The sequence below is a fragment of the Miniopterus schreibersii genome, assembly GCF_964146895.1.
Source record: "Miniopterus schreibersii genome assembly, chromosome: 19".
Taxonomy (NCBI): Eukaryota; Metazoa; Chordata; class Mammalia; order Chiroptera; family Miniopteridae; genus Miniopterus; species Miniopterus schreibersii.
The window spans coordinates 37,054,027-37,070,929 of record NC_138119.1 but is presented as its reverse complement, the minus strand read 5'-3'; the positions used below and the strand labels follow the sequence as shown (position 1 = coordinate 37,070,929).

The following is a 16,903-nucleotide window of genomic DNA, read 5'->3' as shown; positions in this document are numbered from 1 at the left end:
GCTCTTCTTCCGTGTAGAATCTGCAGTTCTACCCACTTCTCTCTTTAGGACAATCTCAGACGGTTTTTAAAAACTTTTCTTTGCTGACCATAAAATACACTTTTTTTTTTTTTTACCCTCTAACCACTGTGCTGTACACCTGAAAGTAATACAAAATAATATTGAATGTAAACCGTAATTGACAAATTTAAAAAACTGGGGAAAATCTTAGGGCCTTAGTAAGAATTAGTAAAATAATTACACCTGGCTCTGGTCGAGGACGACTTACCATTCGAGTTAAAGAAATCTTAGAACATTATGGCTAGTTACAAAGAAAGATTGGAAAATGCCTGTCACATGTACGCCGAGATACGCAGCAAAGCAAAATTCACGGAGCTGCTGCTGCCTCGGGATTATGATTTATCAGGTCCTCAGTGACCACTTCACACAAGTTCCTACGCCGGGCCTGGCAGCGGCCCGCCGGTGCCCAGGCCCGGGACCTGCCGCTCCGACCCACGCGGGAGCCTGCGGGCGCCGGGGGCACGAGCGCGGTAACCAGCCGGCCGGGCGCGCGCAGCCCGGGTTCAGGTGCGAGGGGAGCGGCCGCGCTGCGCCGCGGAAGTGACCCCGCCGCCCCTCCCGCCGGGCCGGCGGGACTGCGCTCCGGCCGGGCCGGGGGCGGGGACTCCTCCGGATTCAAATTTCCGGCGGGACGCAGGCGCGGGGCGCCGCAGGTGCCTCGGCCCAGCCCCCGGGCGGGCGCTTCCGCCCTACCTGCCCGTAGGGCCGGAAGTCACCTAGCGGAGGCGCGGCCCCGCCTCGTGGCCGGCATTTCAACCGCGCGCAGAGCCAGAAAAAGTGCGCGCCCACGTGTAGTCACGCGTCTCTACGCTCCGGGTCGCGGGGTCCCTGCCCTTCCTTTAGAATGCCCCTGGGCCCTGGGAGAACCGGAGCAAAGCCGGGAGGGGAGCGAGGCGGCGACAGGGAAGGGCTGTGAGAAGCACGGGCGCTCCACGTACTCGGCTGCACAGGTTACGCCGCAGGGGGGAGCCGCGGGGAGGTCGCGCATGCGCCGACTGTCCTTCAGGCGCGTGGAGAGAGTCGCGCATGTGCAGAGCCCAGACGGGAAAAACCGAGCACAGAGGTGACCGGCAGGTTGAGGGCGCTTTAGCTACTGAGGCGCCGCCGGGGCCGAGAGGCGCGTGCGCAGAACGCCCGAAGAGGTGGGGCTCCTCCAAGAGGGCGGCCTCGCGCGCCCCCTGTCGCGCGCCCGGGGACTGGAAAGCGCGGGAGGGGCGGGGAGGAGGGGGCGGTGTGGAAGGCGGGCGGGGGGAGGGGAACCGGAGCGAGGGAGGGCTTATCGACCCGGCGATTTTGGTTAAAATATTCAAAATGGCGGACGGAGGAGCAGCGAGTCAAGATGAGAGTTCAGCCGCGGCGGCAGCAGCAGCAGGTAATCATTACGGCATTTTACATATTCATATTCATACTCGAGCCCGGCTGCCGCGGCCCCCCCGCGACTTAGCATAATTTATTAGTACTCAGGATTATTATAATTAACGGCGGGGAGCTGGGGGGCCGGGGAGCGCCGAGCCCCCGCCGGGCGCCGAGCGGAGGGGGAGAGAGGCTCGGAGGAGCCGGGCGGAGGGGGACCCAGGGCACCGGGGGCTGCGGCCCGGTCCGCCGGCTGCCCGGCCCGCCCTCCGCCGCCGCCGCCGCCGCCGGCCCGAGCCCGAGCGGGTCCGCGGCGGGGCCGTGGCCGAGGAGGACAATGAAGACGTTTTACATATTCATAGCGGCGGGCGGCCCGGCCGGCCGGGCGGGGGGGGCGTGGAGGACGGGCGGCGGCGGCACAATGCCCGGAGGCGGCGGGCCCCGGGCGTCCCCGGCGGCCGGACCCGAGCACGCGGGGTCCCCGGAGCGGCGCGGCGCGGCGCAGCGGGGCGGAGCGGGCGGGGCGGCGGGGGGCGTCCGCAGAGAGCGCCCGCCGCCGCCCGGGGCCCTGGGGGTCTGGCCGGGGTCACGGCCGCGGCCCCTCACCGCGCCCGCTCGTTCCCCGGGGGCCGGACAGACCCGAGCAGGCCTCCGCTCCGGGTGCGCAGGGCGGCGGGTGGGCGCCACTTCGCGCCCTGGGACGACCCTCGGGAAGTCCCCTCAGAGAGCATGTCCTCGGGCCGCCGCATGTGCTCGGGCCGGCGGTCAGCAGCCCCGTGGGTCTCTGTCGGGCGCAGTCCCCGGGAAGCGGGGTGGGAGGCGCCGGCGCGGGGTGGCCCCCGCGCCCCTCCCTGACCGCGCTGCGGGCCGGCACCGGGCCCGGCGCCCCCGGAGCGCCCCCAGGTTCCCGGAGCGCGGCGGTGAGGCTGGCCGGCCCTGGGACCCCCGCCTGACAAGTTGCTAATCCCCCGGTCTCCCTCCGGTGGGGAGTGGGGAGGCGGGGATCCCCGCCCCGGTCCGCGGCCGCGTCTGCTCGCCGGGGGCTGGGTCCTCCCAGCTCGCCGCTGCGCGGATCCTCTCTCATTTGAATAATGTCTAATTCGGGGAGGTTTATATTATTGAAATGGCCGCCTGGCTTTCCCCGCCTCTCATGTTTAGTAATTCAGACCTTTAATAACAGCCACTCACAGCCCAACGCCGTGTTTATATTTTACATTCGCCCCATGTGCTTTTGTGGTTCGATATGATTCTTTTTTTTTTTTTTCCTTGGCAATCCACAGGGCTCTGAGATCAAACCCAGGCTGTGCCGGGAAGGGAAGGAGCGAGGCCTGGCTCCTCCTGCGGTTGCCTAGGCCTCATGTTCTCTGCCGCTTGATTTATTTACTAATAACCAAAATGACTCCCCCCACTCAGTCCTCACGCACCCCCTCCTCCGCGGGCACAGCTGACCCTCCTGGGGCCTCACCAGCGTTACAACAGCGCCGAGCAGAGCAGAGCATCAACTCTGCTTTGTTTTGTTTTGTTTTAAAAAGACTTTCTCATAGTGTGCAGTAATATTGGGCTTAAGGGGGGAGACTGTCCTATTTTCAGAGGCTAAATGAAGCTTATTTGGTTTTCACTTTGTTTTGGTGATAGATACCCCCTGTCCCCTGGCTCCTATCCCCAAATTAAACACTTGCTAGCATTGTAAAGGTGGGTCTGCAGGATTTCTAAAACCATTTTTTTTTTTTTTCCCAGTTGTGGAATAGCTAAGTATTTAAGAAATCCCAATTGACAGCACTTTAAGAACTCCTCAGGGCTGCGCTCCCTTTTCAACCTCTTTACTGGAATTTTAAATGGGGCTGATACTAATTCTGTGCTGTCACTGTCACAGACTTGCTTATTTTAATTGGAGCACTCCTGAAAAGAGAAATGGGGTTCTGCTTTCTTTGAGTGTTTGTGTCATGGTTAAATGAGTGAAAATGGAGGAATAAACACTGGCATTGTGTCCACCCTGATCTCGGAACTTACTCCCTTCCCAGCCCACCCGCCCCTCTTCTTTAAGTTGTCAGAATTGATTTTATGTTCTATGTAGATTTAGGACAGTTGGCCAGTGAAAGGCAGATTAACTTGGGCTATGTACAAGAAACAGTGATTTTGATATTTGGTTTTCCACTTGAAGTTTTCTTTCCATTTTTGTGTGTGTAGTATTAGTGTTTTAAAATCATGGTGTTGCTCCTTATGGTGTGTTTTTCTCCAGGGAAAGTATCAGAAGTATTTTAACACTGATGTGTTAAATCTCTGAAATTATGTTAAGGCACTTTAGGGTCAGTTGCTAGCTACACATTTTGTGAGACTTTGGTCTTCAGTTTAATTTGTAATAAAATTCTACATTTAATGGGGCAATTTCAAATAACTAATTCTCACCATTTTTCTTCTTTAACCTCCAGTAGACAGGCCCCAAAATGCAGCAGGGGGGAAAAAAATCTGTAGCTTCCACGAGAATGTTCAGGTGAATGACTGCTTCAGAGACCTGAAGCATGAGGTCAGGTGGACAAAAAGCAGGAATATGATTTTTTTCCTTAAATAGCATATGTTTTTGCACCCGATTGCCAAGATGTGGTCAAACTGATGATGTCATTGGACAGAGGACAAGGTGCAGTTAATTTGATTTATTGTCCTGAGGTGAAGTGTAGCAGCGAAACCTTCTCATAGGGAAACCATTTATCTTGGGACAGTTTCCTTTATAGCTGCAATTTAACCACCACCGAGGCTGTAGGTATTTTATCTGCGAGGAAGAAATGGACATTGCATTTTACAAACAAAATTTCACCAGTACAATTTCTGTAATGCAGAAAAGGCTGAGTATTATGAAGTGGCCTTTTGTATTCTGGTTGGCTTTCCATGCTATTGTAAAAATTCATTTCCTCAGATTCTCAAATAGAGACTATAGGCCTTAAATAAGTGTCATCCTTGAAATGATCCAGATGCATTCACATTTTAGATGGCTTCTTCCTGATCCCCCAAACTCCAATAAGTAGCTGTTTCCAGGCTAAAGGAGAGACTATGTGTGTGTCTTGTACCTATTTCCATGAATAAAGTGAAGTTGAAGAGAATGAGGGCTATCTGTTCTTCTAGGTTGAAATTATGGTGTTTAAAATAAGGTAGAATACTTACAGGAAAGCATGTGCTTTGCAAACGGTTTTTAAAAATATAATTGGGAATTCTTTTTCAGTTTGTCTTAGTTTTGACAAGTTTGTGCATTTTATTTTGATTGATTAGTGATTTTGAAAATTGTTCCATGGTGAGGTAGTGATTTTGCTTATAATTTTTGACATCTGAGTAAGTTTTCCTGTTAGACATTTTTTTATCCAACTCATTTATCTTAGTGATGATTAAAATGCCCGGAGAATGTGGTGGCATTGCTTGTGAGCCAAGCTTGATGTATGGAGTATTTTATGTTACTTTTGAGCCTCCAGAAGTTGTACCCTGCCTGTCTGCTTTTGCATCTGTCAGGCTTCCCACAAATTTTCAGAAAACTCATTGTCACTTTCTTCTTATCTTGCCCCGCCTGTTAATTACAATGGTGTTTTTGAATTTAGGTCCTGAAAATTCATGTCACAGCTCACGAAATGTTTTTAATTTTTAAAAGGACCAGTCTACTTGTAAGCTATTATTGTACAAGTAATTTTTAACCTCTCCCCCAAACTAATTTCTTTTTTTTTTGGTCATTTTGTCCTTGTCAAAAATCCCACTAGTCAGGGGAAATACAAAAAGCTATTGCTATTCAGGTTTAAATGGTGTGGTATTCTGCCATATTTTTAATTTACTGTTCTCTGCATCGTAGGCAGTATAAAGCAGCAGAAATAAAATGTCTCATTGTTGCCTAGGTTGAAGTCATTGTTAATCTGTTATCTACCTGGTCAGTGCATTCTGAGATAAGTGTAGGGCTCAGAATGTTAAATTGCTCTTATCGTAAGCAGGTGGCTCTAAAATCACAGAACTGGACATTTAAATATTATCTTTCATAAGTGTTTTCCATTCAAAATGAAATATTTAAAGTTTCTTGAATCTGTATTACTTGATTTTGAATTTAGTTGTGTTTTTAAAATTGGTCACTCACTTTCATGAGTATCTGTTTCCTTTGTACGAGGAAGACTATAATATTATGTAGTGATGACTGCCTTATTGTTATATTATTTTTGTTTTGTATTTAATATTGAAAATGTACAGCCCCAGTCTTCGCATACTAGCCTTCTTTGGGGCACTATTAAAATTAATTTTCTTTTAAAACTGTTGTGTGACTGTCTTTAATTTGCTTTTATCTGACAGTATTGGTTTGGTTACACAGTTCTTGTAATTCATAGAGACTGTGAAGCCTCATTTTAAGCGGGGATGTGTTTTCCTAATGGAAGTGATTGCATTTAGAACTATTCAAGTAATTACTGTTTACAGAACAGAGCAAGTCACAGACAAAACAAGCCCCTTTTCGGTCACCCTGTTCTTGTTGTTGTTGCCTCCTCTAATGTTAAATGCCTGGGCAGACATGCTTACTATGTATTTCTCTGGGGAAATCTAATATTGGGCCTTAGTGTGTGGACTGGATAGTTGATAGTTCCACGTCTGCCTTCCTTGAGTTTCTGCATCCCTCCTGGCTGAAGTCTTTCCTCTTCTTCCTTTTAAGGATGTTCTTTGGGCCAAAATTTTCCTTTATTCTTATCTTTTTGTGTTGCTTAAATAAGATTAATATCTTTTGGAGTGGAATCAGGTTGAACGAGGTAATAATTACGGTTCACAGAGAATAGCAGTTTCCTTCTCCATCTTTTGCCAGACGGTTTTGCACATTATTGACATTTTGTGAATAAAGATAATTGGAATAGCTTTGTAGATTTATATTTCTTCTTAGGAACAAATCGGTGTTATTTTGTACTGACATCTTTCTGACTGTGTCTAAGCTGGCAGTGAGCCCTTGTAAACTCTTTCAGCAGTAATAGCAGTGGGACCAAAAATAGCACAAGCAGAGCCATGGCCTGACTTACTGGTCCATTTTCAGGATATTTCAAGTTGGAATATGAGAATTGCCTTGAGCTTCAGAACCTCTGATTGAAGAAGCTCTTTATGTATCATGCTCATAGTTTATAGAGCTGTGTGTGTTTACTACAGGAAGTTAATTTATTGAGTTAACTTATATGGTGTCTTGTTTGTACTCAGTGACTGATACAGCTTCTTTGTTTTCTCTTTTTAATTTATTTTTTCCAGTTAAACAAACTCTTAGGTTTTCAGTGTTGCCTAGATTTTGCTGACAGGACCAATAAAGAGCAAACGAAGAATAAGCAAGCCTCTCTGTTTATCAGATTATTTTTTCAAGTACTGTCCAGGAATCTAGGTATTCATCCAGAAAAGGATACATAATATTAATTTTTTTAAAAGACGGTGTGAAAAGCACAAAACTAAGCTCAATATGAGTATTAGTTGTAGTAGCTTTACACAGCCTGCAACATTGAAAGTCAGTGCAAGTACAGTTTGTCACGTGATTTATTTCCTAATTCTCTGTGTCACTTGGTTTTTATGTTGGAACCATAGCAATAATGTATAAGTAAAATAATAGGTCACCTTAAGTAATGGAGTTATGCTGACTGGCGTTGTAACCTACTGAGTGAATATACTTTTTGGAGAAAAGTGACTTCGCTGTTTTCTTGTCTTAGTACACTTATTTTAATAGTCTGTTTAATGAAGAAAAAGATGACCCCCTCTTTTTTTTTTTTTTTTTTTGCTGATTCATACTGCAGCAAGTCTATTATAATCACTCTCTTAGAAATAGTTATTTGAAGTTCTTTGCTTACACAAAGTGCCTGCCATATACCTGGTCTTGTGCCTGTTATCTTTGGGGACAAGGGAATATAAGGCTCTGCTGTGGGACAGTTAGCAGGGAAGATTGAAAGACAGTGTTTGTAATTACATATTAAAATATGTAGCAGATAATAATGATCAGAGTAGAGATCAGGGTGTGTCCGAGTTTGTAGGAACCCACACATCCTAGAACCTTATAGCTGGAAGGTAATGTAGATGCACTGGCCCTAAGCCACAGCTAAGATGAGGAGATGTCACAGAGAGAGGGTCAGGGACTTGCCCATAGTCTGAACAGCTGAGTACAGATGAGAACACAAGACTTCTAACCGCCCAGTGTCCTCCCCAGTCTCTCCCTCCACCGCGTTGCTGCTACTCAGACTTTCAGTGGAAGATGAGATTTTAAAGCTGAGCTTAAAAGGGCAAAAAGGCGTTAAAGGAGGGAGAAGGCAGGAGGTCATGTTCTAGATTGTGCTATGAAGGTGAAGAGGGAAGCATTTGTTCTGTGCTCAGGGACGCTAGGGAGGTTTTTGAAGTAAAGAATCTTGTGATAAAAGTAATGTTTTAGGATTAACATGGTAGTGTGCAAGAGGGTTTGAAATAGGGAGAGACTGGATCCATGGAAACCAGTATAAAAAAATTGAGGTGTGTTGTTTGTTAACTGATTGCTTTAAGTGCTGTTAGAGATACAAACATAATAAGACAATTACCTGACCTCCAGAGGCTTTCCATCTGGTATGTAATGAACTAGATCATCCTGGATGAAGACAATGAGGATGCTGTGCATTTACACCACGGAATATGAACCTTGCTGGTCTTACAGTAGGAACTAGCTTATTTCTGACTACTGGTTTTGTTTTAAGTCTCTGGACACTGTCTACTTGACTTAGTTTTCTTTCCAAATCAAACTACAGTGTTTAGGCCAAATTACTAACCTGAAAGATTACATAGGGGATTGTGGTATGCATTTTTCTTAGCCTCATTCCCAGTTCCATTTTGTTTGGTGTTTCTTTTATTGCTTCCGCCTTAAACTCATGTTATTTCGTGTTTTATGTGGGCTACTTTATATCCTTTCTGGAGCAAGACAGGTATAAAATAAAATTACCATAACTGTGACATAATGATAATGTCGGTGTTTTTATAGTACCTTAAAATTTATAGCAGCACTCTCATTTTTATTACCTCAGTTGGTCCTTTCAGGCAAGTATTATTATACCCATTTTATAGTTAAGTAAAATAAAGCCCAGATTAAGTGACTTTCCCAAAGTCATGTGCTTAATAAGCACTGACTGCTTGGGGAATAGCCAACACTTGGAAGTTAGTGATGACTTAGGCTATGTTCTGGAGAGTGGTGGGAGCCAGGCTGCGACTGTGAGGAGAGCTCTAATGCTGTGATGCTGGTGTAGGAGTTTGGATTTCATTTGCTAGGCAGTAGGGAGTTATTGAATTTTTTTGTTCTTGAGCTATGATCAAAGCCCTTAATTTAAAGTGTTTAGAAACTAAGTAGAGTCAAAGGGGAACAAGGTTTTGAACTTAGATGGTCAAGAGCAGCACCATGAACAGAAGTAGGGACACTGGAAGATGGAGCCATTTGGAGAATAGGCAGTGAATTCAGTGTTAGATATGTCATTTCCGATATGATTGGGTGGATCCTATTAGGTTATACGTTCACTGTGTGATAAACATAGAATTGTGAGGATTGAGATTTACGCTCATGCCACTGTGTGTAGACTGAGCATTGAGTCTGAACACTAAATCCTAGACATCTCATTTTGGCCTTGGCACTGACTTCTATGGCTGTCTCTTACAGCAGTGAGATGGTGATAATACCAGTGTCAGAGGGATGCTGTGAGAGTAACAAATGGAGAGCAGACATATTTTAAAGTCCTGTGGTAGTTTTTCTTACAGGAGCACAAGAGTTACATCAGCTCTGTGTGCTGGAGAGAAGGAGCTTGAGCTCTCCAGTGATTCTGGGCACTTGGCGGCAAGGTGTCCATTTCCAGGTGTGGTCAACACCTTGGGAGAGGGAACTACTCCCCTACCTCTTCTGAAACTTTTTACCAGGAGAGGGGAACGTCGGGCCCTCGACCCATATACAGCCTAGAAATCATTTGGTCTGGCCCTGCCAAGGCAACTGCAGGCTCAAAATTCAATAAATTCAATAAAAAATTCAATAAATTCAATAAATCTAGGAGCTTTATTCATAGCTAATTTTTAAATTGATAATTTTGTATGGCCCTCGAGTGATGTTATAAATATCCAAGTGGCCCTTGGCAGAAAAAAGGTTCCCCACTCCGTCTATACAGTAGAGCTGCTGTATTGTAGCAAACATAAACTGGCCGGTGATTTCAGGCCCTTCTGTGGTGTGCCCCCACCCCCATGTACCCCTATCCCACCTCCACGCCTCCTATGCATTCTTATCTTTTACTACTTCCTTGAAGAGCATGACTGAACAGTTCCACCCAGGAAGTTCCCTTACAGGCCCACCATGAACATGGTGTTTCTTTGATCAGGTTTTAATTTTTTTAAAAATCTCCCTAAAACTGTGTTCAAGAGCTGTTCTGGGAGGGTGACTGTGTTTTATTCTGGGCTTGCTCGGGCTTCTCTCTCTTCCCTCCACAGTCCCACCCAGGTTTGAGATACAAAACCTGAAAGCATACCCTCTGTTCTGGTCAGGCTGGTGTTTGGGGTGCTCTGTGAGAACTTTTGCTGACAAACTCATGCAGTCCCTCCCTTGGAATGTCGTGGTGGGTGGGGTGGCACAGTGCAAAGGGTACAGGAGGCTGAGGACCTGGGTTCTAGACCACCAATTAGCTTTGTAACTTTGGAACAAGTTACTTCACCACTGATTTTTTTTCCTTTTTCTTTTGTATTTGTAAATAAGAGAGTTTTCAAACTCTTAAAAGCAGTTAGAATTCTTTTTAAAATGAGTTTGAGGCAGCAGCTTACTGTATAAAAGGTAAGGGTGAAGCTGTTGTGATTGAGGTGGGCATGGGACAGGGAACTCACACTCCTCTACTTTGTTCCCTCAGGGGTCCTTAGGACTCTGCCACTGCACTAGGTGAAAACTTAGCCTATTTATCACAAGGGACCTACCTATCCATTATTCTAGTTCCACAAATAGCTCATCCAAGCCTGTGCTCCTGTGCTACTTCTTCTGAATTCAGCAAATTCAGCACTTCATTATGCACAGTCTTATTTTTTTCTCTAATTTAGTTTATATAAGTAATTCTTGTCTCCTCCTAAGAGCCTTGAGAGCAGAAACTCATTGCCAGGGACAGAGTAGATATTTAGCAAATGGTACTGATTGATTAAACTAGGGGTTCTTGATCTTTGCTGCCATAAGAATCACCCATGAAACTTTTTTTAAAATTGATTTTTAGAGAGAGTAAGGGGGTGGAGGGAGAGAGGGAGGGAGAGGTTGATTTGTTGTTCCACTTATTTATGCATTCATTGGTTGATTCTTGTATGTGCCCTGTCTGGGGATCAAACCAACAACCTTGGTTTATCGGGATGACACTCTAATCAACTGAGCTACCTGGCCAGGGCACCCATGGAAATTTTTCAACATGTGAAGGCCCAGGCCTTCCCTCTTGAGTTTTTCCTACAGTAGTCTACCTGTAGTTTAAAAAGCTTTGCAACTCATTTGGTAACATTGAATGAGTACTTGTTGCATTTCAAGATTATTGCTTAGAATCTCTTGAGTGGTTCTTGGTGCACAAAAAAGGCTCTGTAGTGGAAGGAACAGAACTGGAACCCTGGGTCCTTATTCTGTTTATAGTTCTGTCTAGCTTTCTGTGCTGAACAAATCACTTAATTTTTCTGGCCCATAGGGTTTTTATAGATAAGTTGTGGATTATTGTCATTCATTTTCCCTTCTTTTCAAGCTGTGGAATTCTTCAGAAACATCTCTTAGGTGAAGACCAGTAAACAGCAGAGCCCTTGAGTAGGTTGGCTTTCATTTGATACCATTTTAACAGACATATTAAGACTATAAAACATTATAGGCTTCATCCTGTCTTAGCAACAGAGCTAACATGACTCTCTGGAAAGGTGGTATTTAGATTTTAGGCTTGAAATATCTTATTAGAATGTGAATGAACAAGGACAGTAAGCATATCAAGAACTGTAGTCGTTGTCAATGGGAGCACGAACTGGACTGAAATTAACTATCCAGCCTGGTCCTTCTGCATTCACTGGAGGGTTTGGAAAGGGCTCCCCGAGGAAGTGGTATGCCCAGAGACAGGAAGGATGCTCCAAGCTAATCGCCCAAAGCTGGAGTAGGGAGTGGAGCTGAAAGTGTTCTAGGCAAATGGAATGATACATATATAATTCTTGAAACTAGTGAAAACACTGCACTTTCAAGGAACTGAAGTTTGGCTTGGCTGGTCCAGGAAGAGCAGGATTTAGCTGAAGAGTTGAAGATGATTTTCAAGACCTTGTCCTTTTCAGTGGCCAAATACACAGGCAATATTTGGAGGAGATTCCACACCTTCCAACCAATGTATTCATTTTTAGTGACAGCAATAATAAACAGCATTCACTGAGTCTTTTGTCTAGTTAATGCACTAACTGCTTTACAGCATTTTCATATTAATCTTCACAATGACCCCATGAGGTGTATGCAGTTGTGACCTTCACCTTCCAGGTGAGAAAACTGCCCTGTCAAGAGACTGAGTGCATACCTAGGTCTCCGACCTATCTTGGTCATGGAAGTAGGCAATCAAGAGAATCGTCATGCTCTTAACCACTAACTGCTACTTCAATGCCAATTGTATGAATTTAGCAACAATTGTTTCTGAGTTTGTCCTTAGTGCTCTTACATGGACACTTGCTTACAGATCTAACGCTAGCCTAGCTTTCAGCCATCTCCAGAGGTTGATTATAAAAATATTTTGAAGCTGTTTGTATGCAGATTGGTGATCCTGGTACCCATAAATCCTGAGCCTTTTGGATTCCTCTGAAGAATTGTATTTTAAACGGAAGCAATTTGCAGATGCTAACATCCAGATAATTTTCATTTGGGGTATCATACTTTTTCGTGACCCACTTGGCTAGAAAGGAAATTAGGCCTTATTGTGGTGACATATTTTTATTAACATGTGTTTACAGTATTTTAATGTTCCTCAAATGAGTTGTGACTTAAAATTTATGTACAGGCAGATACCATTGCTTTTTTTCCACCCCTTTCTCCTACCAAGCTTTTATCAAATGGGAGTGTAGCTTTCAGTTGAGGCCACAGGACAGTTGATTGTGTTTCTGATGAGAAGTTAGTCATTCATGGTACTGGTGCTCCCAGTTCTAACAGCCTGTTTAATCACACCCCGAATCACCTTTAGTTGCTAGGCTGTCTGTGCCTGAAACAGTTTTCTTTACACTACCTTGCTGAGTAGCTCCCATCCCCACGCTTCCTCATGCAGTCAGCAAGAATGCTGTTTTGGTGGACTGTAATATACGTATAGTTGTAGGCCAATCACTGTTAGTGTGCCAGTCACTGTTGGTGAAACATCTGATGTTAGGGGAGATATGGAGATGGATGAACCATTTTGAGCATTGCTGGAAGAAATGGTGTGATTTCAGGGGATTAGACTAGTGTCCGAGCCATTCCAGCCCCTGCTGCTGGGGCCACAGCTTCATAGTGTAACTACACAGGGCTGTAAGGAGCAGTGTGCTGCTGGCTCTGTTTCTGAGCCCTTTCCTGGAACGCCCTCCTGCGTGTATGCACACACCTGCAGTGTGCCGCGCCTGTGTCCACGTCACACGCCTCGTGAACGTGCACACCATTTAGAGGGTTCACAGTGTACAGCCTGTTATATAACCTGCCCCCCCCCCCCCGTGTTTTTTGCATGGCTCCTTATTTAGTATTTATCCAAGTAAATAAGCAGTCCTTTTTATTTGCTAGGTAGAATCTCTGGGTAATTTTAAGGCTGGCTTTTTAAAAGGTCTCTGAACTTTATTCAGTTGAAATGACTACTGTTGGCGTAAATAACAAATGATAAATTGATTGTGGAATTATTAGTCAGGGTGGTCACAGCTGACCACTGGTGACTCAGGTTAATCAGAGAGGCCCAGTGAAGTCAGCCAAGGGGCAATTTCCCCTTGTATTGTCCTATAAAACTGGAATATATTGACGTGTCTGCAGGTTTCAGTTCTTCAAAAACTAGCCTAACCTGCCTTTTTTACCTAACAGTCTTTCCCAACCTTCCACACCCTACCTCACCCTTTATAATGGGTTGCACAGTATTTTATTGTTTTGATGGGCCAACCTAATTACTTGATTTCTTTTGAGGTATGTTAGATTTTTTCCATAGTTATGAGTATCCATCAACATTTGAATTTTGTATATGTGGCCAGATGCCCTTGAGAGAGGAACCATTCTATATTTTTATCTACAGTAGAGATTTTATCTGTGATATTTCATAGTGTCAGTTTACTTGAAGTCTTTTAAATGTTTGCTATGTTGATAAATGAAAAATACATCATTGTTTTCATTTTCATATTTTCACTATAAGTTGGGCATCTTACGAATTTTTTATTCTTATTCTGTATATTTTCCCAGTGTAATGTGATTTCTTTCTCTTACATTGCACTAATTCTGGCGCTTTCACAATACCGTGGTTTTTGTGAAAATTTATAACATTAAATATTATTCTCTTTCCATGACTAACTTCTCCCTGCTCTCCCATATTATTAATTCCTTATGAATGAAAGTAGTGCCTGGGTCACCCCCTGGGAATTCTTACATATTCCCCACAAGCTCCTCTGTTTCTATGGATCCTCTGCAAGCATCTATCTTAGCACTCTTAATTATTGGTTAACTCGTTTCTCTTTTTCAGAGTAGCTTAGGGTCTTTGAGGGCAGGGACTACATTGTATCCCTGCATTTAACACATGCTTGCTATGCCTTTGGTGCTCATCAAGTATTTATGGAGCGCTGTTTTGAGCCTCAGATTTTCTTCTATCCTTGCACCTCTAGAAGGACAGTGCACTGGTGTCCTTAAGAGCCAGGGGCCGTTGCACAATGGAAAAGGTGATGGCCTGTTTAATCGAAAATGACTATGAATTCTGTATTCTCTTTCATAATATATTGGTATTTGTTTTATATACCAAATATTTAAAATTCTTCAACTTCGAGTAAAATTAACTTCCAGGGAGATGGAGCATGTTTTTCTTGTGACTGGGTCCTCTACAAGAGACCTTGGCGAATCGTCTCCCAATGAGAAGTAGAAGAGCACTGACTCAGGAGCCAGGCAGACCTGGGTGGGAGTCCTGGCCTTGCCACCTATTGGCAGTGGGCTTGTTCTTTAGCTCTCTGTAGTACTTTACAGAATAATCTACTTCATTTAATAAGTTTATTCATAGCAAATACTTATTGAATGCCTACAGTTTGCAAGGCCCTACTATGGTATGTTCTGAGTGTATGATTGGAGTGGGCACAATGCTTGTCCTTACGGTGTGGCCCATGTGCCAAGGTTCTCTTCCCTGGGACTGTGTACATTTGCCCTCCTTCCCCTGTACCTCACTTCCTGTCCACTTAGCAGAACTTCAACCACAGCCAGGTCTTGCTTATTTGGAATCAACTGGTGTGCGGACTAACCAGAGTTTAAAAGAAATGGTGCGTTTTTGAAAGAATAAAATGTGATCAGAAAAACATCACCTATTCTGAATGGTCTCTCATTGACCCTGCATGGTAACCATAGATGCTACATGCACCTTCCCCCTTGAGAGTCAGATGCTTTATTTGTAGCCATCTGTTAGCTGCTCATTCATAGAGAGGGGATCCCAGAGTCGGGGTGGGGACAGGTGAGCTGTGGCACTGTGGTCCTGTGGTCCTGGAGGGAGGAACCGAGCCTCACCCTTGCACAAAAACGTTGCTTTTAGCAGAGGGGAACTAGAGTACGCTTACTTTTTTGCTCTGCCTGCTCTTAAGACATTTTAATTTTCCATTCCAATATGTGGGAGGGAGGGGAAGGTGATGTGTGTTGGGCGATCTGGAGTGTATTTACCACTTACGGACTTGGAACTGACAGGACTCCACCCCAACCTCCTCAGTGCTGTGGAACTGGGTCTAAGCTCCCAGCAAGCTGGGGCTCTGGGGCACGGGGAGCAAGACATTAGGAAGCTGACAATTCTGAGTGGAGGTGGCTCAACAGTGTTATGTGTGATCCAGGGTTGACATACAGCAGTGACAACATTGGAAGACCTTGGTGCCTAGGAAAGATGACAGCGACTTTGAAGGTAAGAAGCTGTCTAGCAAGAGTATGATCTGCCTGTGCAGGCTGTGGAGTTGAAGCACCCACCTAGATCATGCTGGCCGTCCAGAAAGCTAGAGGGCAGCAGGCATGCTGCAAGGCATAGAGGTTTCTCTAATATGGGGTGGGGCTCAGATAAGAAACAGGTTAATAACAACCTGTTTGTTTGTTTTTCCAGGTACTACCGTTTTGGCCATTTTTATGGAGCAGTTTTTATGTTTTCTTTATCACCTGTGACTGTTATTTTTATCATGTTGAGTGGAATAATAAATATTTCTAAATATTATGTATGACTTAAGCCACATAATTGGTTTGAGTCTACACAGTCATTTTTCTGCTACCATATGTCCAATTCTATAAATAAATACAAATTCCTTAGGAAATTCTCTGCTCTTGCCTCTTCTTTTCCCTTCCATTTCCCCAGTCCATTGAGAGTTGAGTGGTTTTTACATTTAAATCCATACATCATATTCTTGAAATTCTTTCTCTCCCTTTTCTTCTCAATGTGACTTTTTTCCAGACTCTTTAAATTTAAAAAGAAAATTTTTCTTATAATGCATTAATGCAAATTTTATTCGTTTGTTTCATTTTGTCCCAAATATAAGGTGGTTTATAAGGATTAATAAACTATATCAAGAAATGCAAAACAAGTATGTAAAATAAAAGAACCTGATAAGAGATCTCTGATATTTGTTCTCAGTGGGCACAAATGTGTCTAAGCTTCATAGTAGGTGGTGCAAAAGAGAAACCTAGTCAATTTATGGCATAATATTGGAAAGTAAGCAGACTTTTCTTTTAAGAAAAGCACAATTTCTGATTCTAAGACCAGAAGGAAATTTCTCCTCGGAGGCCTTGTAGACAGGGCCCCATGTGATGGAATGGACAGTGTCCTCCTCCCAGTAGTCCTGCTGTGGATGCACCAGCCAAGGTCACAGTGCCCCCTCCTAGGCCAACAAGTGCCGAGCACCTTCCGTAAAGGGCATTATGGGGTGGGGAGGTGAGTGCCATTCAAAACAGTCTTCCTTCAAAGGGGAGGAGATTTTGGAAAAATTCGAAGGATGGAGATCTTCTATGCATATTCTTTCTCAGCTTTTTATAGATTATAAGCTCCACAAGGACAGGAATTATATCTGCTGTGTCCACACTAGTACAGGGTTGCTGGCTCAGCATAGGCTATTACTTTTTTCCAGAATAAAGATTGGACTGCACTGGGTTTGAAATTACATTTGTTGGTTGTCATTGAAGGTAGAGAAGGTGGTCGTGTTGTACAGGAAGACCAGTGGGTACTCAGGTGGCACCTGAAAGGTACCACTACCTTGGCAGCTCAGGGCAGGCCTGGTTCTCAGAAACTTGATTTCGTTGCCATACCTGCTGGTAATTGAGAACAGGACTGGCAGACAGAAGCAACACCTG

At 44.6% G+C, this 16,903-nt stretch overlaps 1 protein-coding gene across 1 annotated transcript in view; it reads left to right on the top strand.

The window, feature by feature from the left end:
* Nucleotides 1-1,319: 1,319 nt before the first annotated feature.
* POU2F1 (POU class 2 homeobox 1) overlaps nt 1,320-16,903 on the top strand; it is a 99,753-nt gene continuing 84,169 nt past the window's right edge. Inside the window, exon 1 of the mRNA XM_081121017.1 lies at nt 1,320-1,432. Coding sequence (XP_080977143.1) covers nt 1,372-1,432 — 61 coding nt within the window. The 5' untranslated portion in view covers nt 1,320-1,371. The remainder of the gene's footprint in view (nt 1,433-16,903) is intronic.